General features: G+C 39.7%; 1 protein-coding gene across 7 annotated transcripts in view; it reads left to right on the top strand.

Annotated features, from left to right (window-relative positions):
- GALNT7 (polypeptide N-acetylgalactosaminyltransferase 7) overlaps positions 1-26,990 on the top strand; it is a 44,123-nt gene that overhangs the window by 2,350 nt on the left and 14,783 nt on the right. For 5 of the 7 annotated variants that reach the window (XR_014529994.1, XR_014529995.1, XR_014529996.1 and 2 more), the window contains exons 2-4: positions 17,923-18,383; positions 24,751-24,917; positions 26,639-26,769. Coding sequence is in view for 4 of the 7 variants with exons in the window: in XM_083520284.1 (XP_083376410.1) it covers positions 17,923-18,383; positions 24,751-24,917; positions 26,639-26,769 (759 nt within the window). In the remaining 3 variants the exon portion in view is untranslated. Of the gene's footprint in view, positions 1-16,298; positions 16,447-16,503; positions 16,520-17,922; positions 18,384-24,750; positions 24,918-26,638; positions 26,770-26,990 lie in introns of those variants that run through there. The other 2 variants (XM_083520286.1, XM_083520285.1) reach the window with 2 other exon arrangements.

A 26,990-nucleotide genomic window follows, 5' to 3' on the forward strand; every position in this document is an offset into this window, starting at 1 on the left:
GACCTTGTATTGTGAGGCATTTCATTTTCAATAAACAGCTCTTCCTGGAGTGCCAGCCGTGGAGAGTTTCCTTCCACCAACAGAATATTCTAGTTCAGGGATAGCCAAAGTAGTGCCCTCCTGATGATGGATTTGAAATTGCTTTGCTAGTGGGGAGTGGAAATTCAATAACAGGTCTTTCTCTGGCATTGGAGCTGCTCAAGGGACCATAGGACTGCAGGGCCCATCTTTTTATTTGCTCTTTGACTTATAGTGGATGAATTTTCAAGCTTTTGACTAATGAGATCTGCAAACTTACCTGAAAACTCAGAGTCATAGGATTCTAAAGACTAAAGTTTCATAGGCCACATTTGTTTGAGCAGTGACTTTAGTTTTACAAAGAAGAATTATAGTGAGGAGGTACTTCCATTGCCTCATTATTCAGACTGAAGGTGCTAAGGGACAGAAGAAAAACCTAAGGCTTTCTGCATATGCTCTTGCTCTCATATTTGGTCTCACTGCCTGTTAGTCCCTAAAGAAGTACTTAGTGGTGTTTAGTTTTGTTTGCTTGAGTGAACCCAGCCGGATATTGCTGCAAATGACAGTGCTGCATTTACAGCATAGAACAGTTAAAGTGAGGTCACACTTAATGAGCTCTAGGGCTGAAGTAAGTATGGAAATCAGTTTCTAGAGAAGATTGCATGCAAAAATTTATAGGTGCCATTGTTTATCGTATACTGTTCCTTAATGCAACAATTTGGACTTTAAATGTAATTTTCACAACCCTTAACATCATACATAGATCAGTGGAATTTTTAAAAAAATTGGGCATGGGTCCTCAATATAAACATGTTCTTGCTTTTAAAGCCAGTAAATGTTATGACTTTCTGTTTTCAAAATGTTAAAGGCTTCTTTTAACCATTGCAAAAACCATGATCTTTATAAAGTTCTGCCTTTATAATACTGAAAGACCCATAGGGTAGAGAGCAAGGGCATGAATTGCCACGCTTCTGTCTTCTTTGCTCTGTGCCAAACTGTACTGTGGTACCTCGGAAGTCAAATGGAATCCGTTCCAGAGGCCGTTCAACTTCCAAAATGTTCAGAAGCCGCGTCGGACATTCGGGTTCCAAATAAGGTTCGCTAACGGAACACTCACTTCCGGGTTTGCAGCATTCGGGAGCCAAAACGTTCAACTCTCAAGGTGTTCAGGATCCAAGGTGTGACTGTATAAAGTGCAGCAGGACAGATAGGAACATAGGAAGCTGCCTTATATTGAGTCAGGCCAAGTAGTCCATCTACCTCAGTATTTTCTGCACAGACTGGCAGCAGCTGTCCAGGGTTTCAGACTGCTGTATTTTCTCTAACCCTACCTGGAGATGCCAAGGATTGAATCTGTGACCCTCTGTATGTATGAATGTTACAAAAACTATAATTTGAACATTCTGCAGAGAATCTTCCTTTTATTGTTGTTGATTGTAGTTGCAATCCCACACAATAGGGTTTTAACCGAATACTGGACTGTAGTCTGTGCTACAGACTATAGACTTTGTGTAAAGAAGCATTCAGTGCTACAAGACTGTTTTCTAAAAAATAATTGTTTAGCAGTGAACTGTCTGCTTTTGGGGCAGTGTGCCATGAAATTGGTTTACATGTAGTTCACTGAAAAAATAACATCCTCACCAATGTGTTATACATATGGACGGAGCACAGATTGTTAAAGTGAGAGGTGCAATTCCAGCTGTATATGGAAAATATTGCTGATAGAATATGAAAAAATGGAAGGAAGAACAAGCCTCAAACAGGGCCATAAATCACAGCTTTCTGACACTTGTATGGCTTGTGAAATCCTGGACAGCTGAATACCTTGGTTGCAGAATTTCCTCTTAAACATGTGTTGCCGGTAGCTTGTAAAAAATAGTATTCTGTGAGGCCAGGCCAAAGAAACAGATCTGCAGGTTCAACAACTCTGTGAACTTTTATAGAGAATCTCTGTAGTTTAGAATCTATATTAAACTAAGCCAGTTCATTCTAAGCAAGAAATGAGCTATTTCACCATAGTGACTGGATGTTGTAGGCACTGCCTCAGGTAAGTTAGGGTTCAGAGTAGAAAATGTCTTTTAAAATAAAATTGCAAGTTGTGAGAACATGCAAAGGAAGAATAATAAAGCAGCTACAACATTAAAAGGTGATGCTGTTGATCCCCCTAATCGTGCTGTTAAGGGGGATTGTGGAAGGGCTGCTGAAGGGGGAGAAGGTTTGGCATAAGGAAACTCCAGCATGTTTTGTGCATGAATTCATGTTTCAAACCCTAGGGGATCTTGCTTTATCTCTGTTCCCCTCAGTGTGAAGATCTGTTCCTGTAAACTCATGACATTTCCATTTAAAGTAGCTGAAATCTGTTTCTATAATAGGGCTTATTAAAAGTGTTAGTAAGTTGTACTGTGTGGGGGAAAAAGAAATTATGATCTCTGCCAATGATATTAAGTAGGTGTAATGTCTTCTGAGTAAAAAGTGTTTCTCTGAAAGTAAGCTTATGACTAGTGCTCAGGGCAAAGTGAATGTTACCATGGGAATTTCATATTTGGAGTTCCCCACAGATTTTTCCCTTAAAAAAAATCAAAAAGATGCAGAGAAGTAAAGGGTAATTTCATCTCTGTGTGTTAACCCTTTGCCCCCATAGTGATTCTTTGACTTAATTCCCCTCCTACTCTGAAGCTGCATAAAATCTAGGTTGGCTCCTGCCTCCTTTATGGGTGGCTAGCAAAAACTGCTTCTTTAGGATCAGTCAGAGAAATTTTTGCAAACTGAAAAAAAAAGAATTGGCGCTATTTTTCTTGAAGGTAGATCATGTGCCATGAAAGGTGTATCATAGATATATGTGGGCAGACAAGGTGCTAAGCATTTTTACGGAATTATTTGCAAGTTTAGAATGAGGCTTATTAGAGGTGTAAGGTAATATATGCTAATTTATGTCCATACACTACACATTATAGAGAAGAAAGTACAGGATTGTAGTATTTTCATAAGTGTAATATTTGCTTTAATGGCCTTCAGTATTCATGACATTTTCTCTGTAAAAGTGATCTGTCAGCTAAAAATCGAGTGGTGAGGGGTTGTATACTTTGGGGGATGATAACACTGATTATGAAACACTGAAAAGTCTTTTTAACTTCAGCATCAAGGCTGTAATAAATGTGAGTGCCAGGCAGAAAAGCAGCAGGGTTACTGATGTGTTTCCTTCAATGCACATTTTCAGCTTCATTCAAGCAGTGAAAGCCATATCAGGTCATTTGTAAGAAGTCTCGTGTGACAACTACTCATAGCTGAGATTTCTTTTTTCTTACAAAACCTGTAAGAACAGGTCATAAATGAGAAGCAGTCCTTATGCATTTTTTCCTGGTTACTTATAGGGCGTATACATAATTGCCCTTCTGGTCACTTGAATAATTTGATTTAGCCATAGGCTGAAAAACTTTCTTCATTTCTTAGAAGGGTGGTAGCATTGGATTGTCCACACCAAATTCTCAAATTACTTGGCTTGATTTATTTCCTGGTTATGGATAGCCATGGTTGGCAACTAGTTTTCAGGAGGTCAAGCTGCCCCTTTGACACATGTCTGTCCTTTCTCTCAGCCTCCTTGGAAGTGAATCTGGACATGGGAGGAAAAGGAAGGACAAAGAATGTTATGTCATAAAACTAAATTCCAGAGTGGATTAAAATATTTTCTTTTTTAAAAAAAAAGTAATGATGAGATTGCCTTTGAATAATCTGGTTAATGCTATATAATATTGATATAAGCATGTTAGCCCTGCAGTTAATCTCTACACTGGCTCATTGCTTCTCCCAGATACATTGAGGGTGTTGAGCAATCCTAACTTTAGCCCCAGAAAATTGCAAGCTTAACTTGCTCATGCTGCCCAGAGCAGGTGGTAGGTTTCCTGATTCCCCCCCCCCCCCAGTAATCTGGTTCCAGTCTGGTATGGCTGAGAGGCCCAAGGATCAGACCTCTTGGGGGATTCATGGGGCTTTAGATCGAGCCAGTCCAAAGCACCTGACACCCATCCATCAACACCCCATTTAGGGACTTTCTGCTGCGTACTTCCAGCAGAAGAAATGCTGGTGGTAGCTTGCCACCTGAATGGGCAAACTAGGCCTCCTCTGTGGTCTTTCTGCCTCTCTGCCAGTGGTAGTCAGCAGAGAGCAGACTACACAGTATCCAAACCCCCCAGCCATCGACACTGGGTGTTCATAGGTAAGGATTGCATAGCTAAAGGTTTTTCTACGCAAAGGAATCAATTTGAGCACTTCTCAAATGTAAGTATATTTACTTTTCCTACCAAACACAGGCATTACATTTCACCTGATGAAAATAAAGTGAATGCTCTAGTCTGGCCAGCAGCTGTCAGACTTGGCTGTGACCTTGTCAGTCACAATCATTTCGTTTTTGTTTGCCTCTTATTTTGGGGAGGGTGGGGCTAGACCAAGGCAGAATTGCACAGAAAGGAGCCATGCTACGTAAAACAAAAAGAGGAAATTCTCCAGTGCACAAGTTTATGGTCGTCGTCCCCCATACTTAACCTCACAAACTGCCATGTGTAAGAAAAACAATAAACAAATGTTTTAGACATTCCATTTATAGGTCTAAAGAAAGAGCAAGTTGGAAACTGTAAACAGTGCAACAAAGCGATGCAAGGCCTGGTTATAAGAATGAAACAACAGTAGATCATACACTGTTTAGTTGTACAGTAAAGTAACATTGTGGTTAATTTGTGCCATTGTTTAGGAAAATGTGAAGTATCTGTGGGAAACTTCAGTTAAATCACAGCTTTAATTTAGTGGGTTTTTTCCTTGCACATTCAAAACATTCTTTATGCCTTAATCCACCCACCCTAATAAATGCACTGGGTGTTAGTGGAATAGAATTCTGAGACCTGTATGCAAATCTCCAACCTGTCCGCCATGGCCTAACCTTGGGCTAGTCACAATCCCTCCAAATACCTACAGGTGGCAAATATTTTGCACGGGAGTTCCGTTCTTGACCCCTTCACATGGTTTGGGCCACTTGCTCCATGTTTGGGCCACTTCTGGGTCAGCAGTGATAAGTGTGTGCATGATTGCACATCAATTGGCATGTGTAAAATGGTTGCTGCCTGTATTTTACATGTTGTTGTGATAATAACTTCGGGGGAATAAGGAAATCTAGTATCCAGTTTCCAAAAGTTCCATGGAGGGATACAAATTGGCTTTTGATATTTTAGGAGCACCTGCATATGACCTAATTACATTGGATGTTGCTCAAGAAGCCTTGTTCCTGAGAGTACTGAAGTTTCTTAATTTTACAAATAATCCAGAAAAATACCTTTGAGGTATTTGAATAGTCAGTCCAATTATTACTGCTCTTGTTTATTTTGGACTATATAGCAAAACATCATTTGTGATCTTTACAAAATCAGTAAAAGTGAATCTTCATTGTGTCAGATATCACTTGGACTATTGAAGAAATGTCTGGTACTCCTGGAACTGCATGCATGCCATTTCCATCACATCATAATACATTGGAGCAAAGTTTGCAAAAATACAAATAAAACTTTTAAATAAGCCCCCATAAGAAGGAACACACCCACAAAAAGTCTAATGTGTCAGTGCTGGAGCTCCAGAAGCTGTGAGCTGTTGCATGTCAGATTGAAAAGTAAAACCAAGGTTGGGGGAGTTGGCTTGCTAGAATATCTAGTAGCTTATAGGGTTCCAGAGGATGGCATGACTGTATGGCTTGAACCTTGAACAAGTGCAGGCGTGGTTGTGAGTTAAGGATATACCTCATTACAGGCAGCGACCATTTTAGGCACATCCAGTTCACACATGATTCCCAACATGTTGCTGAACAACTCCAGGCACGCCTGGAAGAAGCGGACCATTTGGATCCCTTCCAGTCGGGATTCAGGCCTCATCATGGGACTGAAACTGCCTTGGTCGCACTGGTTGATGATCTAGGGACAAAGGTGAGAGCTGTTTCCTAGTTCTGCTGGATCTCTCAGCGGCGTTTGACACCATCGACCATAACATCCTTCTGGACCGTCTTGAGGGGCTGGGAGCTGGGGGCACTGTCATACAGTGGTTCCGCTCCTTCCTCCTGGGCAGTGTTCAGAAAGTGGTGGTGGTGGATGAGTGTTCAGACCCCTGGGCTCTCACTTGTGGGGTGCCTCAGGGTTCTGTCCTCTCCCCCATGCTTTTCAACATTTACATGAAGCCGCTGGGAGAGATCATCAGGAGGTTTGGGCTGGGTGTTCATCAGTATGCGGATGATACCCAGCTCTACCTCTCTTTTAAATCAGAACCAGTGAAGGCGGTGAAGGTCCTGTGTAAGTGTCTGGAGGCGGTTGGAGGATGGATGGCGGCTAACAGATTGAGGTTGAATCCTGACAAGACAGAAGTACTGTTTTTGGGGGACAGGAGGCGGGCAGGTGTGGAGGATTCCCTGGTCCTGAATGGGGTAACTGTGCCCCTGAAGGACCAGGTGCGCAGCCTGGGAGTCATTTTGGACTCACAGCTGTCCATGGAGGCACAGGTCAAATCTGTGTCCAGGGCAGCTGTTTACCAGCTCCATCTGGTACATAGGCTGAGACCCTATCTGCCTGTGGACTGTCTCACCAGAGTGGTGCATGCTCTGGTTATCTCCCGCTTGGACTACTGCAATGCACTCTACGTGGGGCTACCTTTGAAGGTGACTCGGAAACTACAACTAATCCAGAATGCGGCAGCTAGACTGGTGACGGGGGGTGGCCACCAAGACCATATAACAGCGGTCTTGAAAGCCCTACATTGGCTCCCAGTACGTTTCCGAGCACAATTCAAAGTGTTGGTGCTGACCTTTAAAGCCCTAAATGGCCTCGGTCCAGTATACCTGAAGGAGCGTCTCCACCCCCATCGTTCTGCCCGGACGCTGAGGTCCAGCGCCGAGGGCCTTCTGGCGGTTCCCTCATTGCGAGAAGCAAAGCTACAGGGAACCAGGCAGAGGGCCTTCTCGGTAGTGGCGCCCGCCCTGTGGAACGCCCTTCCAGCAGATGTCAAAGCGATAAACAACTACCTGACATTCAGAAGACATCTTAAGGCAGCCCTGTTTTTAACGTGTGATATTTTACTGTATTTTGGGTTTCTATGGAAGCCGCCCAGAGTGGCTGGGGAGGCCCAGCCAGATGGGCGGGGTATAAATAATAAATTATTATTATTATTATTATTATTATTATTATCCTTCTCTCTGAGAGTAGCAGTCCCTGTAGATCAAACTATTGTATTGACATTATAAAGTTTGTTAGACACACAAAATGTGAATTATATTACGTTTCACAACATTATAAATAAGTTAAAGGTAATATTTTCAAAGGACATTGAGAGCATTTGGAAGAAACAGCAACCTTCTTTTCACTGGATGCTGAGAAAGGTTAAGGAATCCACAGGCACCTTTCTGTTCTTCTGAAGTTGCTGCCAAGTGTCCATTTATAAGCTCTTTAGCACTGTGTTTTAAAATGTCACAGCAGAGAATGATGAAACTCCCCCTAGAAAGCTTTTCATTTGCTTTTGTGAGATTTGTTTATATGCCCTGTTTCACAATCAGTGAAGAATTCTTATTAAACTTAAAATATTGGTTTGGATATTTTTTTAAAAAACAAAACATTTTGCCTTTTAGAAACAATTGAATGCTAGATAATGCAGAAAGGCAATTCTTTTTTACAGTGAGATTTGAGTAATGCTATGTGGAACATAATGTGTTTTCTTTATTCTGTTGCATTACTAGCTTTTTAATACAGTTTATGAACAATTCTGCAGCCCCGTCTTTGTATCTGTCTGACTCTGTAGGTATTTCAGTTAGCTGTTGTATATGACCTTGGGCTGTTAATACTGCGTTGTTGGCACCTGTCTGTCTTGAGAGAAAATGAAGTGGGCCTTTGGGGGTGAAGTTAAAACTGCTACGTTAGCAGCACCAAAGTGACCTCCCCAGGGCGCAAGCCTGGCCAGTGTGTATGGAGGTCCCGGGCTGCCCAGACAATACTCCCCTCTCGGCCTCTTGGATGTGGTCCAAAGGAAAGCAGAGCAATATGTTTGGCACCAGCTTGGCTGCAGGACTTGCCGGAAGGAGGCATACAAGGCACCATCCAACCATCTTAGAGACTCCACTCCAGATTTGTGTAGGGTTTACTTCTTAGGCAAGGCAGCGAGTACGGCTTTTTCCTTGGAGTTTTCTCCCAAAGCCTTTCTCACGGATGAGTATAGCCACAAGGCAGCGGAGATTTAGGACCAGAGTTTTCCTTCTGCTAGATGTGCTGTCTTCCCAGGTTGATGAGCCCCATCTGCCCCTTACTTCCCTTTGCACCTTCCTGACTGTTGGACCCACTATTGGTCTCGTTCACTTAGTCCACCAGAGCCTGTCTTTGCATGCAGGGGAAATCCCAAACTCACTGAGGGTTTGAGACCCCTCACCTGGTTTATCCAGACAGTCAAAGCTCTTCCTGGTGGACACTGTTGCATGCTGGCAGTTTCTAGGAACCATAGGTGAGAGCTGAATGCAGGGTGGGAACCAAAGCTGGACAAACTACCCCAGAAGGAGTATGACATGTCCCCCCACCAGAGGCAATGCCCTCCCCTACACACCTTAGTTAATACTCGGTATAAGAGAATTCCATTCTGTCCTGAAATCCCTGCCTTTGGTGTAGAATGATGAGATATGCTTAATATTTTTTATGTGAGGCAAATAAGTGATCATCAACGTTCTTCAGCCTGATGCCTTTCAGAAGATTCAGACTGCTGCAGCTTTTCTAGAAAGAGCTGATGGGAGCTAGTCCAAAATGGTTTGGAGCACATCAGGTTGAGAGTGTTGTATAAAAGAGGAAACATTGTGAGGATTTGAGGCTGCAATCCTAATCACAGCATTATGTCGCTCTGTGTTTCTCCTCCGCCCCCACTCAGTCCTTTGACCCTGTTGTAAGATTCAACCATTTAGCCTGGTCAGGTTTTGTACATGGAATGGGGGAGGTGTCGCCATGACTTCCATCTTAGGCAATCGTAGTAATAGTCATTGGTAGACGTGTCCTCTGTAAATGCGAGTGGTTTTCCTCACATCCTCTTTGCAGCGAATTCTGTATATTAAATACGTGCTGCTTGACAGACTGTTTTCTTTTGTCTGTCTTCAGTCTAATGTTATCTGATATTGGGTGACCTTGAACTGCTGTATTCTATCCGCTTTCTCCACCCAATGCATAACTTTATCTATTTTCACTAATTAGGTCTGCCAGGTCCCCAAGTCTGAGCATCTAAACTTGCACTAAACAAATTACTTGCTGATTACGCATATCATTAATTGTGCATTTTATACCAACATATTTTTTTCTTCCCCCAGCAAGTACCACATAAAGTTGGGAAAGGAGCAATGGAATGATCTTCTTACCAGCCCATTCACGCATAGGACCAGGAAACAGTAGATCTTTATTCTCTGCCCTACCTGCATGTTGCAAGGGGCTGTATCTTTCTTTCCTTGATTCTGCTGCCCACTAGCTTGTAAATAGCATTAGCTTTTCTCAGTTAATATGGGAAGTTGACGTTTCAAATATTAGAGGGAACTGCTTGTGTTAATCTTGAACCTCCCTTGTAGCTGAGTAAAATCTTATAGTAAAACTTGGATTTTAGTAGTAGAGTTAGAATGACATGTGCACATAGTTTGCGGAAATGAGTCCTAAAAATAAAAATGCTGCTTGAAAGTAAGTCCTGTTGATTTCAACAAGGTTTCATTAATTTCTGAATATGTAAAACATATGCTAAAGATCAGTAAATGGAAGATAATCCAAAGAATCAAAAGATCTTTCTGAGCCCAGTGCACAGTTCACCTCCAGCCTCATCAACCTCAGCAGTTTTGAGTAAGACTCAGCTTGACACCTGTAAAATGGAAATAATGGACACTGCACAGTTTTGTTATGATGCTGTAATAAATATGGTGAATCCTGGTAAAATGCACGGCTTAGTTTAAAACTGAGCACTACAAATCATAATATGTGTACATATGATTGTACCCAAAAGTAGAGTCAGTCATGCAGAGCATTGAAACAAAACAAAAAACTGCACTGGAAAGAACCCAGTTTATTGACATCCAGGAGAATGGGATTTGACTCTTATCTGTATACTGCAACAACTGGGAATGTTACCACTTTTGAGATAAATGGGCGCTGTAATTTTCAAGCCTGATGTATTTTTAAATAGTCTGAACACTTTGCATTCCCAGGATTGGGAGAAAGAACAGAAATTTCAAAAACTAGAGCAAAAGGCAAATCTAAAATTCAAATACGTGTATAAATAAGAAACCAGAAATGATGCAGGCTGCAGAATATGTGTTAGTGGAATCAGTCCTGGTTTGCAATCTGTTGGAAGGGATTACTCAAATTCCAGCTTGCTGGTTCAAATGTCATAGCAAACTGGTTTGACAAACCAGATTTTTTTTTCCTATTAAATTGGATGCATGAGAGTGGAGTGGGCATGTTTTCTGGTTCTACAGTACAGACAAGAAGGCATAAATCTAGGTCAAACTGCATGTGAAGTGTATTAACGTAGAAATTGATTATTTCTTCTGCAATCCTTGAGCATGACTGCACACAGTGTTCTCAGTTGCTTGTTGTCTAGTCTACCATTCTAACTTTTCATGAAGTTACATAAAGTAAGTTGATTGACTGATTTGAAATCTGAATTCTGTTGTGTGGGCTGGGGGGGGTGGAGTCCCATTTTTGCCCTTATCAACATTGCCTTAATTAACTGACTGTTCTCCAGCTCACCACCTCCAACCCCAATGCTGTAGAGTTATCAAAACATCTTATCGCACATGGAAGATTGTAGAAGGGGTGGTGTATTTTCAGGAGGAGACTGAAACTTGCGCAAGTATTTCTCGCACAAATAGATATTTTAAGTTATGTATTTGAAAACAGGCAGAAAACACATTACTTAATAATAAATTAATCTCCACTGATGGGAGACTGCCCAAGAAACATATGTAGGCTGCATTGAGTTCTGTAGAAGAAAGGCAAGATATAAATTTACCTACATAATTATGATGCTTCATATATAGTCATTAGTAGTCATCAAAAGTATTCATAGAATCATAAGAGTTAGGGAGACCCTCCTAGGCCATCTCTAATTTAACCCTCTGCTGGATGCAAGAAATTAAGAGTTGAGTATACTCAAGAGATGGCTGTGCAGCCACTGCTTCAAGATCTCCAGTAAAGAAGAGAGAGCCCATCCCCAAGTAATTCAGTCATGAAGACTTCCATGTGGTATGAAATATTTCTGTAAGGATTGGAGAATTTAATACTTATCCAGAAGACCATAAATGTATTTCTGGAAGACGATTTGGGAATTTGATCTGATTCTAATATAGCTGCATTCTATTGTAACCTTACGATTTCACAGACACTTTCTTCTTTCTACTGCCCAACTGCTCTTTCTCTCACCCTTTTCTATTCAAGGTTATCTGTGACCTGTACTGTAAATAATATGCAGGATAAGTAGATCACTTTTGTTACATCATATTTCATATGGGTTGCTATTGCAATCTCAATCTCCTCCTTTATGGTACTAAAGTCTGCGAAGCTACGTTAGAGTTGGTAGCTGCCTGTGATGTGCAAAACTAGTGGCTTGCAGTTTTATGTCTAAGGTGTCAGGATTCTGCTCTGCTCTAAAATCACATGAATTAATTAGTTGAAGGGTAAGCCTTTTGAGCATGTACAACTTTGAAATCTCGCACAACTTGCTTTAGTCTTTGGATGACAAATGGATTGTTATAGGTCACATTCATTAAATATGTGCTCTATGTTCCCCATAATGTTTTCAATAGTACTGCCGAAAGGAAAGCTTAAGATGCAAATTCTAGCAGCTGCCTTAAGAGAGCGGCTGAAAAATGAGCAAAAATAATGTCAGGGCAGTCTTTTGGAGAGATGAGACACAAAATCATACGCCTTTTTTTTTCTTTCTTTGACAGGCAAGTGCTGAAGAGTTGAGTAATAAGCCTCTTCCTTGCAGGCAAATAGATAGTAGCAAGCAATGATATGTTTGACTTATTGGCACCAACCAACTCTCCCAAGGCTAGAATCTACAAAACCTCATGAAGTAAGACAGGAAAAGAACAAAGCTTAAGGCTGCAGTCCTGAATACACTTACAAGGGAGCAAGCACAGAGGAACTTATATTGAGTAAACTGCACTGTTTGAGGGGTTTTTTAAAATCTCCTCTACAAATTAATTTGCATGTTCTGTTGGATTACTTTGTTGTGCAGAGGGCTCCTAGTTTGCTTTCCAGCAAATATGTTTCCCAAGCTTCAGCTTGAAAAAATATATAGCCTGCAAACAACAGGGAACAGACAAGCCTCAACATTTAAATAAAATACCTGCAAATATATTTCTGAGGCGTGTGTAAAAAGGAACAGCAATTTGATTGGGGAGGGAGAGTTTGATGCAAAGGAAAGCCTGAATATGAATGAGTGTTTATATTTTGTTAATGCTAGTTTTGCCAACTCAGCATGATGAAAGTGGCTTATTTGTGGAAGAACTGGGATTTTCTGATTCCTGCCTTCAGTTCTGCAATAATACGTCTAACACAGTAAAGAAGTCTCTTCCCACCATTCAGTGTAAGCCATTTTGAAGCAGAGAAAGATCTTAAAAACAGCTAAAGCCGTGAAATGCACCAAATAGTCAGTTCCAGGTTGTTGTTGTTGTTGTTGTTGTTGTTGTTGTTGTTGTTGTTGTTATTTAGTTAAACCCTGCCCATCTGGCTGGGTCTCCTCAGCCACTCTGGATGGCTTCCAACAAAATATTAAATTTCATAAAATTTATTTCATAAAATTTTTACACCACTTGATTATTTAAAAAAACCATAAAACCAAGAAAAATCCACAACTATACTATGCAACATGCAAAAGTATAACTCTAAAACAGATTAAAATTGCCTCAACTTTCTAAGCATCTGGGTAGGCTTGTCTAAGCAAGAATGTTTTTAGCACTGAAAAGAGTACAGTGAAGGCGCCTGCTAGATCTCAACATCAGGGAGTTCCAAAGTGTAGGCGCTGTTATATTCTGTATGCTGTTATATTCTGACAAGGCCTCACTCCTGTCAGCAGTCGTGCTTCCAAATCAAGCACAGGGGAAGCCCCACATAGAGCGCATTGCAGCAATCCAGTCTTGAAGTAACCAACACATGAACTACTGTGGCAAGGCTTTCCCGGTTAAAGAATGACTGTATCTGTCCACCAGTTGCAGTTGGTAAAAGGCACTTCTAGCTACTGAGCCTCCAGTGACAACCTCCTTGACTTATGTGAGTGACCCAGTATAACTGGTAATATATCTACACTGGCAAAATGATCTTTCTACCCATTTAATTGCTGGCAATGCAGATATTACAATCAACTTGGTTAAAATCTGTTTTCCTAATCTCGCATGGTAGTTACTTCTGCCCAGTAAAATAGCTTGCTGGCCAGTGCCTCCCATATTCAGAGCCTTTATTTCAGAACGAATGCTTTGATGTGCATGTCTAAAGATGTTTCCTTTACATCTTTACGTGTTAGATTATTCAAAATGGCTCTGCGTATTTTAATTACTTACTGTATGCTCTACCATGTTGCTGTCTGTATATCAAACAGCAACAGCTCTTGTGAAGAAACTAATACTCATCCATTAAGATTTATGATGATTCTATTTTTTTCCTGTATTGCTACTTCAGAAGTGTAACAGAGAGGCTTCTGTGAAGCACTTCCCTCAGTCGAGATAAGAATGAAATACATTACATGAAGTGATTTTCTTTTACAAATTTGTAAGAACTCAGTTCTCACTCGGACAGTCTTGGGAATCATCATAAGCCTGGGAATCAAACTAGTCAAACAAACAAGTGATTTATGATTCATTGTTCTTCCTGATGAGTGTGCTAATGTTAATGTAAAATTATTCCAGCCCAAGTTATTAAATACTGTAGCTCAGTATCATATCAAATAAAAGTGAAATTGTACTCTTATAAATTAAAAATCTTAACAAGAACATCAAAGATATAAAAGCTTTTCCTATGATCACAAGGGAATGTATAGATGGTTTTTGTATTTCTAATTCATAGGTTCCATTCAGCTGTGCCTATGATTTCCATACAAGACTTTACTGGGAAATTTGGCTGGCCTGTGTGGAGGATGGCAAAATATACTGGCTTGTCTACATTGCTGCCTGCCCCAATTTTAATTTTGTCGTTTTGCATTCATATTTTATCCAGGCATTGTATTTGGGAATGTTTTACCATTCATATTTTAAGTCTGTGATAATTCAGCTTGGCCATTCCTTTATTTAAAAATTTACACCTTGCTTTAAAAAAAAATAACAACTCCAAAACAGCTTCAGAAAAAACTGTGAAATGCATAAAATAGCAGGGTGCCCAAGGAATATGGATTATGCAGAACTCATTCTCCCCAGCAAAGAAGTAAAATGTTGGGGCAGATCAGGGAATGCTTTGGATCTGCTGGATCCCAAGCCCTCCTGTTCTTTTGGCATGCCTCCAGCATTGAAGGATTTTCCTTCTTCCCATTGGAACAGGGGGGAATTATTATTATCATTAATATTTTAAGAAAAGGAAATGCAGTCCCCCTTCCCCCATATTGACAGTTCATCTGAAGTGGCCTCTCCTGACATGATAGGATTGCTCTGTACATTAAATGCTATGAAAGTTTTATGCTATAAGTGAAATTCCCACTATTGCAGTTGTGTGTGCTGAGTAGATTCTCGTATATATCTGTTGATTATGATCATATTGTTCCACATTCTTGCCATACTTGGTTGTCTCTTATTTTTATGTTTTTGATGAGTTGAGAGCTATATCATAACCTCTGGAGTTGTCATGAAGTTCAGCAGCTAACTATGTAAGGAGCAGTAACATTATGTTCTTAGCTTTAAGACACCTAGTGAAAATTATTGTTATTAATTGATTGATTAGTTAGTATACAGCAGGCATAGGCAAACTCGGCCCTCCAGATGTTTTGGGACTACAACTCCCATCATCCCTGACCACTGGTCCTGTTAGCTAGGGATAATGGGAGTTGTAGTCCCAAAACTTCTGGAGGGCCGAGTTTGCCTATGTCTGGTATACTGCCTTCCATCTGTAGATCTCAGGGCAATTCACAACATAAAAATACAAGATAAAAAAGCACAAAATACACAATAAAAACAAACCAATAACCCCTTCCAAATTCCTTTTGTTGAATAGATAAACATTCCCAGATACAATCTAGATACCTTTGTTTATGTTACCACACTGTTTGTGCTGCAGTTAATGAAATCTGAAAGTACAAACTGGCCCACATAGTATCGGTATCTTTATTATCCATCACTGATTGAAATGCAGATTGTAATATGCTTTGGGAATGAAAAAAAGACAACTGCTATCTTTTCAGTTTGGGGTGGTAAAAAAATCAAGAATGCCCATGGGCCAACATTCTAGTCTGTATTTTATTGTGGTTTGAAAGGTTTGGTTTAGGAAGAAGTAGCTTGATCAGTATTCAATTGTATGCTAGCTTGCATAGCATAGCATGTTAGAATATGGCATCTTTCTTGCATGTAAAAGGATGATAGGCTGCATTTCGTCTCTTGTATTCAAGGCAATATACCTCTGAACACCATTTGCTGAAAATCACAAGTAGGGAGAGTGCTATTGCTATCAGGTGTTGTTTGCAGGCTTACCATAGGCATATATGGTTGACCACTATGAAAACAAGATACTAGATTAGACTGGCCCTTTGTCTGATCTATCAAAGCTTTATTCAGTTCTTTTAATCTAAAGTATCTAACACATTGATCCTCACAATTCCTACCATAGAGGTTGCCCAGCTAAACAGGTGTCAAAGGGCATCAAAAGATTGGATGTGATGTGACATTTATTCTGTGATTGAAGGGATATAGCTAAGAACAGTGAGCTGGAGGGAAAAGGGAAGGATGATGGAGTTTTCTGTTAAGTTTTTTTACTGTGTTCTGAACTTTTGATATAAGTCATTTTTAATTATGAAGGTGCTAGAGCAAACAATAATAACTCTTCGGGGCTCACCATTTTGGGGTTTGGTTTTGAACAGAGTGCGCCATGAATCCTCTCGATATGGCATGCTTTATTTCCTCTATTCAGGAAATAATACTGAGAGCCAGTGTGGTGTAGTGGTTAAGAGCAGTAGACTCGTAATATGGTGAACCAGGTTCGTGTCTCCGCTCCTCCACATGCAGCTGCTGGGTGACCTTGGGCTAGTCGCACTCAGCCCCACTCACCTCACAGAGTGTTTGTTGTGGGGGAGGAAGGGAAAGGAGAATGTTAGCAGCTTTGAGACTCCTTCGGGTAGTGATAAAGCGGGATATCAAATCCAAACTCTACTTCTTTATCTAGTACACAATAGCTTCATGTAGGCTGGTCTCTCCGAAGCCACTCAAAGGTGCAGATTCTGTTAATCTTAGTTCTGTTCTTCATGCTCACTTCCATTGTGTTGTGGAAATGTCTCATACTGAGTGAGTTTTAAAATACCTTCCCTCAATGGTTTCAGTGCTTTACCTCAGTCCTCAGACAGTTCTTTTTTAATTAAAGCAACTAAAGCTGCTGTGTCAAGTGAAGTTTGTGGCCTCTCTGTTGTTTTTCACTGCATTGAGCCCTGGCAGCCATTTTGGAAATGGCTCTGGCCTGCTTGGGATTCCCTGGTGATCTGAGCCAGAAGTGAAAATCAGTCATCCAGAGTGCTGCTTTGTGATTCTCTAATTCTGCAGCTCACAGCCCACTTGGAACTGTTAAAAGTTTGAACAAGACTTCATTTTGGAGCAAGCTTAGCTATTTTTGATTTTGGGAAGGAAGGAGCAGCAGATGATAACACCATATTGCCTCGGTGATGTCGCCACCCCCTTGACTGTTTGAATTTTAGTTGCAGAGATTGCATTGGCAGTGTAGATCATTTTAATCGGGTCGGTGAGACCCACTTCACCAATTGCAGTTTTCTATTTTCAAGTGACATGGCCGAAATGATTAGTAAACAGTAGCGATATCTTCGTTCTTAGTAATGCCTTAACCTCCCTTGAAAACCAACTGCAGTTTCTCTTTCTCAGCTGTTCATCAGACACTGCCTTGTGTGTTATTTTTCATTTTCAGTAGTAGTTCTGGCTTGTGAGAAAGTGTGATAATTCAGCATCATGTGTTGCTGCCCCCCAATGTTCAAAATCATTAGCTAGACATTCAAGTTTGAGACACTTTAGTTTTCATAACTTCCAGTTTAAGAATTTTTGTCTTTTATTCAGAACCAAAAATCTTTTTTAAAGGCATCTGCTTATGTATGTATTTTTTTTTCTTTTAAGGAAATAGAGCTTTTCAGGGCTCCAGATCATATTTGGCTTCATAAGTCTTAAATTTTCCATCTGCTACTGGTGCTATATGACGTCCTCCTGATGCCTCTCTTGTTCACAGACATGTCGTAAAATTTTTGTGTGTGTGGATGATGTGTGTGGACTTTGTTTATCACAAAAGTTGCAAATCATAATCTTCAAACAGTTAATTTATGGAATTTGGTGCCCACCTTTTGTAGGGTGCCTTTTTTTGATGTGTAATATTTAATTATGTTGTTTTTATGTATTTTTATAAATCAGAAATGCAACCTTTTTATATGTAAGTACTAGCCAGCAAGACTCAAATGTAATAGTATTAGCAGCTGCACAGGTGGATTTCAAATATTGACTTTTGTTTTTAACCTTACATTTACAGATAAATTTATTAAATGTTTCAAGTTGCCTAAAGAATACATTGACTTGAACAAATTCCACAGAGATTAGAGTTACACAATTGTTAGTAAAAGGGGCATAGAAAGCTGAAGTTGGGCCAGCAGCTCTTCCAGTTTCTTTGTTTTATAATTTTATCTCTCCCTCTTATGTAGGATAACAAGGAAAACAGCAATCTTTTGCCAAACAATGGAGACCATGGCCTGGTTCCTGGAAATGACAAATTCAAGCCTGTGTTACCCTGGCCTCACGTCGAAGGTGTGGAAGTAGACTTGGAATCAATTCGGCGGAGGAATAAGGCCAAAAATGAAGGGAATCCTCTTGGTGGCAATAATGATCAGCAGAACATCATGCAGCGACAGTATCTCACATTTAAGCCACAGACACTGATCTACCGTGATCCCGTATTACGACCTGGAATTCTTGGTAATTTTGAACCCAAAGAACCTGAGCCTCATGGAGTTGTCGGTGGTCCTGGTGAGGAAGCCAAGCCATATGTTTTAGGACCAGAGTATAAAGAATCTGTTCAAAGCAGCATTAAGGAGTTTGGGTTTAACATGGTAGCAAGTGATATGATCTCACTAGATCGAAGCATTAATGACTTGCGTCAAGAAGAGTAAGTACCTGATCTGCCTCTTCTTTCCCCTCTTTTAATTGTGTTTTTGTTATGCGATCTGTACACTGTGACAATCATCTTATATGAATATATATTAGCGATAGTAAAGGAAAACAATTCAGCACTTCTTTTTAAAATGAGCTTTCCTTTTTCTTTTTAGCAGAGATGTAATCATGTGCATAACACTCCTACTGAAATTAGCAGAACTTAAAAAATGCATAACTATAGCTTGGTTAGTTCCCAGAAGTATTCTAGCAGGCATTCAGATAATGAGTAATAAATTACAGTTGCTTAAACCTTGATCACATTTGATAAGAAATCATTTTTCTGTGGTGGGTAGATAGGATTTAGACTGATATTCAAAAGGCTTATGCAATTTTCCTACCCCCTTTGATCTGCTGGGTCTTTGATATATGACCCTTAACTCTCCAATAAGGCATGATGCCAGGTTCAGATGACCATATTGCCTTCATCTGAACCAGTGTGTTAGCTGTTGCAACTGAGCTGTTTGTCTGAGGCAGGCTTTCCACTATGTGATCTGTGAACAGAACTCACCAGCTTGTACTTCTGCTTGTTTTTGTTCTTTGCATTTACTGTCTGTTACAGAATGTGTTCTTTCTGAGTGAATTCAGGGGAGAACAGTACAATGGCTCCTTTTAACAGTTATGAAAAACATTCTTCCCTCCATGTTTCTGTGGTAACTACTAAAATGTAATTGTGTTGTGCAAAGATTTTGTACAGAGTTCTCATTTTGTGTTCTCTGTGTGCGAGTGTTTGATGTAAACCATCAGGTTTCCCCCACTTTCTCTTACCATCAGTAACTTAAGAGCCTTAGAACTGGAGTTTTTTGCTTCTCTACCCTTAAAATGCATAAAACCTAAGAGAGACAGGGGTTTGTTGACAAGGAGAGAAAACCCTATCCTCAGAAGATGTGATTTCCATATCACTTTTACTGTGCATAATTCTCTATGAGAATTCTATGCCCTCTATCTCTTATTTCTGTCATTACTTTAGAACTTTTTGGAAGTAATAAGACTGAAGGATCAGTACATTTTCATGATCAGTTTCTTTGACTACATAAAAGGTGCTTATGATGTTGGCATTAATGTGATTTGATTGTGGTATCAATAAGGTTTTCTTTTCCTGTAGATAGCAAGATCTTGGCTTTACATCTAGATGGGTTGATTAAAGCAACCTTTGTTGCCTCTGCCGAAATATCTTACAATACCTTTGTACTCTATTCTCAGTCAATTTTATTTCCAGGTACAATCCTTTTCAGCAGTGTGTTTTGTATATCTATGAAGCACAGGTGGTGAATATTATTTATTCCATATCAGAACTGTCCCACTGCTTCTAATTCTAACAATGCTGCAGAGCCTGAAGCACATTTGATGATTAAATAAGCAAGCAAGACCATGGCAGCTGTTCCTGAAATATTTGGCTGATTTCCCAAGCGTATGGGCTTTTCCCCCTTTGAAATAACATGGCAAACATTTTATGGAGCTCAGGTAACATGAGAAACATGGTTTGCTGAGGAAAACAGTCCTTTAATGCTAGAAGAAGTTGAGAACCCTTTCATTTCTTGCAAAGTCCATTTTGAGAAACCTGTTAGAAACAGCCGACTTGATCCAGTTAGCCCATGGTTCCAACTAGCCTAGTGGGAAAGGGAAAGGTACCCCTGACCATTAGGTCCAGTCGTGGATGACTCTGGGGTTGCAGCGCTCATCTCGCTCTATAGGCCGAGGGAGCCAGCATTTGTCTGCAGATAGCTTCCGGGTCATGTGGCCAGCAGGACTAAGCCGCTTCTGGCGAACCAGAGCAGCACACGGAAATGCCGTTTACCTTCCCGCTGGAGCGGTACCTATTTATCTACTTGCACTTGACGTGCTTTCAAACTGCTAGGTGGGCAGGAGCTGGGGCCAAACAACGGGAGCTCACCCCGTTACAGGGATTTGAACCGCTGACCTTCTGATCGGCAAGCCCTAGGCTTTGTGGTTTAGACCACAGTGCCACCTGCGTCACCCTAGCCTAGTGTAGCTTTCTATAATTAGGAGCAGCTCTCAGGTAGAGAGAGACGTATTGTAGCTCTTCTACCTAAGGTACTAATAAACTTGAGAAGACGGGATTAAAGCTGGCACCTTATATACACACACTTCATGTGTTCTGACACATAGCATTTGACACTTCCCCATCAAAATATTAGAATAATAGTGAATGCTGTATAGAGGAGCACATGCTCAGATGTGTGTGACTTGATCTACTTCAGGATTATGTGCAAACATGGTGTCCTCTCACTTTTGGGGGCAGGTTAAACTGGTTAATTGGGGGTAATGCTATAGCTCAGTGATAAAGTACATACTTTGCAAATGAAGTTCCTGTTTCAATCCCAGTTATCTCTGTCTAGGACTGGAGAAGACTCTCTAGCTAAGGCTGAAAGCCTGGATGGTCATTGTCAAGTGTATAGACCAGGTGTGGGGGAATCTCAGGCTCAAGCACACTTCATATGTTCTGCATATGAACATATGCAGAACAGCCCACCAGAACATTCTTTCTTGCCCTCAGGACTCTTCCCAGGCCACGTGCCCCCTCTTCAGTCCTAATCTACACCCTTCTGAAGTACTCTTACATTATTGGAATGTGTCCTTGTACTGTGATGTCTCTTGGTTGCCTTTAGGGAAAATGAAGAGATGTGTGCTTTGCACATGTGTACGTAGAAACCTCTGAATTTTGTGTGGCTGGATACTGCCTGCAGAAGTAGTCACATCCATTGTCCCACTTTTGCCTCTGACCATGCCCCCCCTGACCCCATCATATGGCCCCCAGTAGTTGCTTATGAGGGAAAGTGATTGTCAGGCTGAAAAACGTTTCCCATTTCTAATGCTAGATAGCCTAATTGTCTGAATCCACATAAGACAACTTCCTATACTTACAAACTTAATTTTGACATATCAAAAATGTTTTGTTGGGTGCACTATTTTGAATTGGTGGGGCAGCGAAGGGTTCCAGGCTACAGGTCTTATTCAACTAAGCTTTAGTACTATTTAAATCATGATTAAGTTAATTTCAGTGGCTCTACTCTGAGTAAAACTAGTTGAAAACCATCCAATGCTAGCTGCAGTTTTAGAGGGTTGCTAGGCTAGGATCAGCTATGATTCGTACCATTATATGTGTGGTGAGAGACTGTGATTGAAGCTTTCTTTACTATGGTATCTTAACGTGACCTATATAACAAAATGAAAGAGGTATCTGGTGTGCAGATGTTCTCATCTTCCCAGAGTTGCAAAACAGCAACAACAACAACACAGATGCTGTATGGAGACAGGAATATCTGATAATGTCTTTGCTCTGGCAGCTATAAAGATAAGAGCTAAAGTGCTGCTAAATCGGCAGCTTTGCGATATCAAGTAGAAGTACAAAAAAAATCAAGTAGAAGCACTAGGTGGCAGAATACATTTAGCTTTAAATCAAAACCCAGTTTTAAAATGTATCTTATATATATATGAAGGCTTCCTTGTTTGCAGTTAGAATCACTGTCCTCTTCATACAACTTAAATAATTATTAATACTGTACAAGATATATTGGAAGTGCTTTGAGAATTTTCACTACTGACCAATAACGTTTAATATCTTTTCTGAAGCTTGAACCCAATCCAAAACACAAAATGGGGTGCATCTTCAGAAAAGCTTTTCTGAGTCCTTTAGTACCTGGCAGTAAATAATAGTAAATAGCATCCACATCTTAAAATTCTGCTGTAACACTGCTCACAAGGGCAGAGATTGTCTGCACTTGGTAGCTCAGTGTTGTTCCCAATATCAGACAAGGTGCTCTATAAAGTGTACTACCCTTGTTCCCACTGCCCAGTGTGGATTTTTTTTAAAGCAAGGGAGAGAGTGGCAGCCCTGGAAAACATAATTTATCATCATTTTTAATACTGAAATTGTTCAGTCTGAAACATAATTGAGCTTCCAGCATCTTATTTTGCAGTCTTAAACTCTACTGTACCTTATTTAGAATAAGGTATATTAAATGATGGCTAACAATTACCTTATTTCTATATCTTTAGTGGACAAGTTGCTGATGTAACTTTATAGTACAGTGCTTAGTTTATAGTTGATGTTTAATATTTGCTTGCTGGTGTTAGTTAGCAAACCACTGGATGTCACTATTGTTCTTTGCAATAGCACTTGGTGTTTTATCTGGCAGTTCTGTATCTGCTTGGGAACCTATTTTGGAACAACAGTAGGTCATAGCAATTACTGTTGGCTAACTACTGTTAAAGGTATATTTATACTCCATGTTGAAGGAGAATCAAACTTGAATAACATGTCTCGTAGAAGACTTGTATTATTATTTTTTAAGATGAACAAATAGAGCATTGAAATTATGGATTTTCTGAAAATTCTGAAAAGCTTGAACTTTGCATTTGAGTTTAAAGTGCAAGCTCTTAAGGTGGTGAACAAAAGGTTGTTGAGCTTTGTTAAAACAGATAATAGATGGCACCCTTGATAAAAGTGGGTTGTGGTGGTGATAAAAAAAATGCACACTGAATTTATTACAACTGCAGGTCCCTTGTTAAGACTGAGAGCCTGGAAGCTGAAGGTTCATTCCTTATTGCACCAAGATTCAGTGCCGCTTTTTACTAACTCGGTGGCTTTCATACAGGATATAAAAGTTTTAAAATTTGTTCAGTGGAATGATTTCCTATTTAGGAAGTTAGTGGGTTTGCTTGTTCATTGTGATTTCTACCTTGGAATATACGGGTAAAATATGCTGGCTCAGAGGCTAAATTAACAGACATTGGTAGCTATTAGCCAATAACAATTCAAACGGAATCTTGAGTCTGCTGATTAGGATTAAAGGGAGTTGTAGTGCAAAATATCTAGAGGACACTCATTATGTGTAGGCAAAGGGAATTCAACCTTTCCTCCCCAAAAAGAAAAAGGGCTGGTGTAACTGTGTTTCAGCTGAATTTTTCTTTGCTAATGGAACACTTGTGTATTCCCTAATATACTTCTCTTCATTATTTATCCTTGCCCCAAAAGAGATGCATTAGATTTATGGAGATTCATCAGATAAATGCACAGTTGTTACTAATTTATTGCATGAGATTCAGACTCCTTTTTGGGTAGTACTTTTATTGCAGGTAACTCAGGGGAGAAAGCCACGTATATATCTTTAGCATCCCAGAGGGTTTACAACAACCTTGTTTATATTTTAAATGCAAGTGTGTGTACTACACCTACACACACAAACTAACCACACATGGTTTCTCCTGTAATGTATGTGTGTGTGCACAGCTTGTAAGTGATGGGATCTTGAAGCTTGAAGCATCGAGTTGGAAGGGACCCACAAGGATCATCTACTTTAACCCCCTGCAATGCAGGAATCTTTCACCCAATAATGTGGGGCTCAAACCCATAACCCTGAGGTTAAGAGTCGCATGCTCCAGCTACTGAGCTGTCTCTTAGGGCAAGTGTACTGAATGATAATGTACTGAAAAGCAATAAAACAGGAAATGCCACCAAAACTTTTCTTAGTGGGTGGTGTACAGAAAGCTAAGACCAGCTCATGCGACAGAAGCACCTGGTACTGCAAGTTGGCAGAAAATCGTATCGGCCATGGGCTGAAAGAGTCATGCAAATTGGCCCCAATTCTACAGGCAAACTCAGAAAGCAGTTAGGAGCAGAATGGGTATCATAATGTGATTGCAGGTTATTGAGAGGGTGTTGCAACAGAGGGGAGGTTTATGACAATTCAGAAGAGTGAACATTCTGACAAATCATAGTTTTCTCTGTTGTGATTATAACAACCACGTGATAACCTTTCCTTCTGAAAAACTACATGAAGGAGAAGGTTGCAGAGATTGCTGGCTAGATGATGTGAAAACATTGGGATTGGTTTTTTCCCTAGAAGGTACAATGTAACATCAAAATGTTTAAATTACATACAACTTTCATGTTTGTCCTTGTGGACTTAGGTTTCGTTTTTTCATGAAACAAAAGAAGGTCTTAAACATGGTTTTCATTCTGAAAACTGCTTCAAGATCCTACAAAAAGTAAGAAGCAGCAGTCATTACTGTCCAATCATTACTGTAAGCTTAGCTTCTAAACTAGATTCATAATCATGCTCTATCCTGAGTACTGTGTATATTTTAAGTCCTCTCTTGGGGGTGGGGAGCACTTTGATTAACTAGGTGGTACAAAAGGGGTATTATAAGAGAATTTTCTCCAAATGGTCTTATTTATTGAGCCATAACTAGTGCTCTAGTTAATTCTGTTTTTTCACTGATAGTGGTTCTGATAACAACCATGTTCTGATTGTAAATATTTCAAAAATGTTAAAATATAACACACATATCTGTTGCAGGTGCAAGTACTGGCATTATGATGAAAACCTGCTCACCTCCAGCGTTATCATTGTCTTCCATAATGAGGGGTGGTCCACACTCATGAGGACAGTTCACAGTGTAATTAAAAGAACTCCAAGGAAATACCTGGCTGAAATTGTATTAATTGATGACTTTAGTAATAAAGGTAAATGCATTTAATATCAATATTAAACCCAGTAAGAGCTGAATCTGTCATTCTACAGGGAAGTTGAACCAACATAAAGAAATACTGTGCTAATAATTCAGTGGTTTCTGCTCTTAATAAGAAACCAGCCTGCAGATTTAAGAATATTGATCTGTGGATAGAGTCGGTAGCATGGTTTTCATTATAGATCAGTTTTAAAAAAGAAAAAAAAATAGCTTTAGTGAATTAATGTAGTTTGTTCTAGCCTATTGAATGAAGAAGTGTAAGTGCTATCACATTCAGCAAATATCTGTCTTTCTGTTTCTTTCAATGGAGACTTTGCAGAAAAATTCAATCCTTCTCAAAGAGTAATCATGACTCAAATCTTCATTCAAGGCTACATCTGTTCAGAGATAATGCAAGGGTTCCCTTGAACAGGAATCAACTCTCTCCTTTCCAACATATGGATTTATTTGACTGAAGGGTTTGTCAAAATGGATAGTGTAGGAAGCTTCACCTTTGCCTCTGTAGGTACTTCAACTGTCAACCTTGGATTTTCATTGCATTAAATGCTTATTGCAGTAGCAGAAACTTTTAGATATAGTGTGAAATCTGTCCCCCTGCACACACAAATTGTTCCACACACTTACTGAAAGTTTGAGATGATGAAGTGCTTAAGCTGAAATATGGGTAGGGGGTTGGATTCCTAACAGATAAAGTTAATGTAGATACAAATGAAGGAGCAGATAATCGGTAATATGTAACGCAAATGAATCAATATTCCTTCTATTCTGTGCTATCTTCCCCTTTATTTCTGATGTATAGAGAGAGAATGCTACTGTCCCTTATTTTCCTTTACAGCACCTATGGCAGAATGTAATAGAGTTGCAGATGAGCATCTTAAACATGTGTGTGTTTTTGTGTGTGTTGCATAGTCCTAAAATAGCATAATGCTGAGAAAATGCTATAATCCACAGCAGTGTTTTCCTGCCACATTTGACTGTGGTAGCCTTAAATGTTAATAAAAGTCATGAGTGTTTTCTTGAAGGTATTTCATAATCTTTTTTTGCATCCACATCTGTCTTCAAATTCAGACATTACTAATATTTATTGTGGAGAGTGAATGCTACATCTCCTGCACCACCTCCTGGATTTTGTTGCCTATAAATGTTGACATTTTATTATGTGAGTTTAAAGACTTGATTATATTCATTTTTGGCATGTCAGAGAAGAGCTGTGAATGTGTCACTCACCCACAGTTAGTAAAGCAATAAGGAATACACAGGGAAAAACTGGAACACTTACGACACCAGGACAGCTTCCATTGTTACATTGCCTTACTCATGTTATAAAACTATGGGGGGAAGTGAGTGGAAAAATTGCTGGAGGTTTGTGCCTTTCTGTTGTCAAGAGTCTTAGTATGAGTTCCGAACTTTTCCAGAGTTCAGACATCACTTTCTTAGGTCTGACCTTTCCAACATTAGAAGAGCACACATCTTTTCTACTTCCCTACATGTATTTTAAAAATCCAAGTCTTGTTGGTAGTAGTTTTTAAGTGAGGTTACAGTTGTTATCAGCAAATATGCCAGGCAGTGATTTATGTAATAGCCTTAACTTCTGAGTATTTAGATATTAAGTCAATTATATTCAGTTTGTTTTTAATATAGATTTAGTTTGTGTTGTAAGCTCTAAGCTAAATATTTTATAACAAATATGGAAACTTCTTTTTTATTATTTGATAGCACACTTAAAAGAAAGACTAGAGGATTATATTAAGCAGTGGAATGGCCTTGTAAAGATTTTTCGAAATGAAAGGAGAGAAGGTTTAATTCAAGCTAGAAGCATTGGAGCCCAGAAGGCTAAACTTGGACAGGTAGAAAACCATTTGCTAAATAAAACCCTTCTTTCCCTACAGTCTGAATTTTGCTTTTAACAGATCTTAAACCACTTGATTATTTCAAGTATAGTTCTTAATTGCAAAATGGCATATGTAGTCTTTTAAAAGATAGCTATAAACTGATGTCAACGTACAATGCAAAAAGCTCAATTAAATCAATGTGTGTTTCGTGTAAGGAAATCTCAAAATGAGTTGAA

The sequence above is a fragment of the Podarcis liolepis genome, assembly GCF_965112155.1.
Source record: "Podarcis liolepis genome assembly, chromosome: 9".
Taxonomy (NCBI): domain Eukaryota; kingdom Metazoa; phylum Chordata; class Lepidosauria; order Squamata; family Lacertidae; genus Podarcis; species Podarcis liolepis.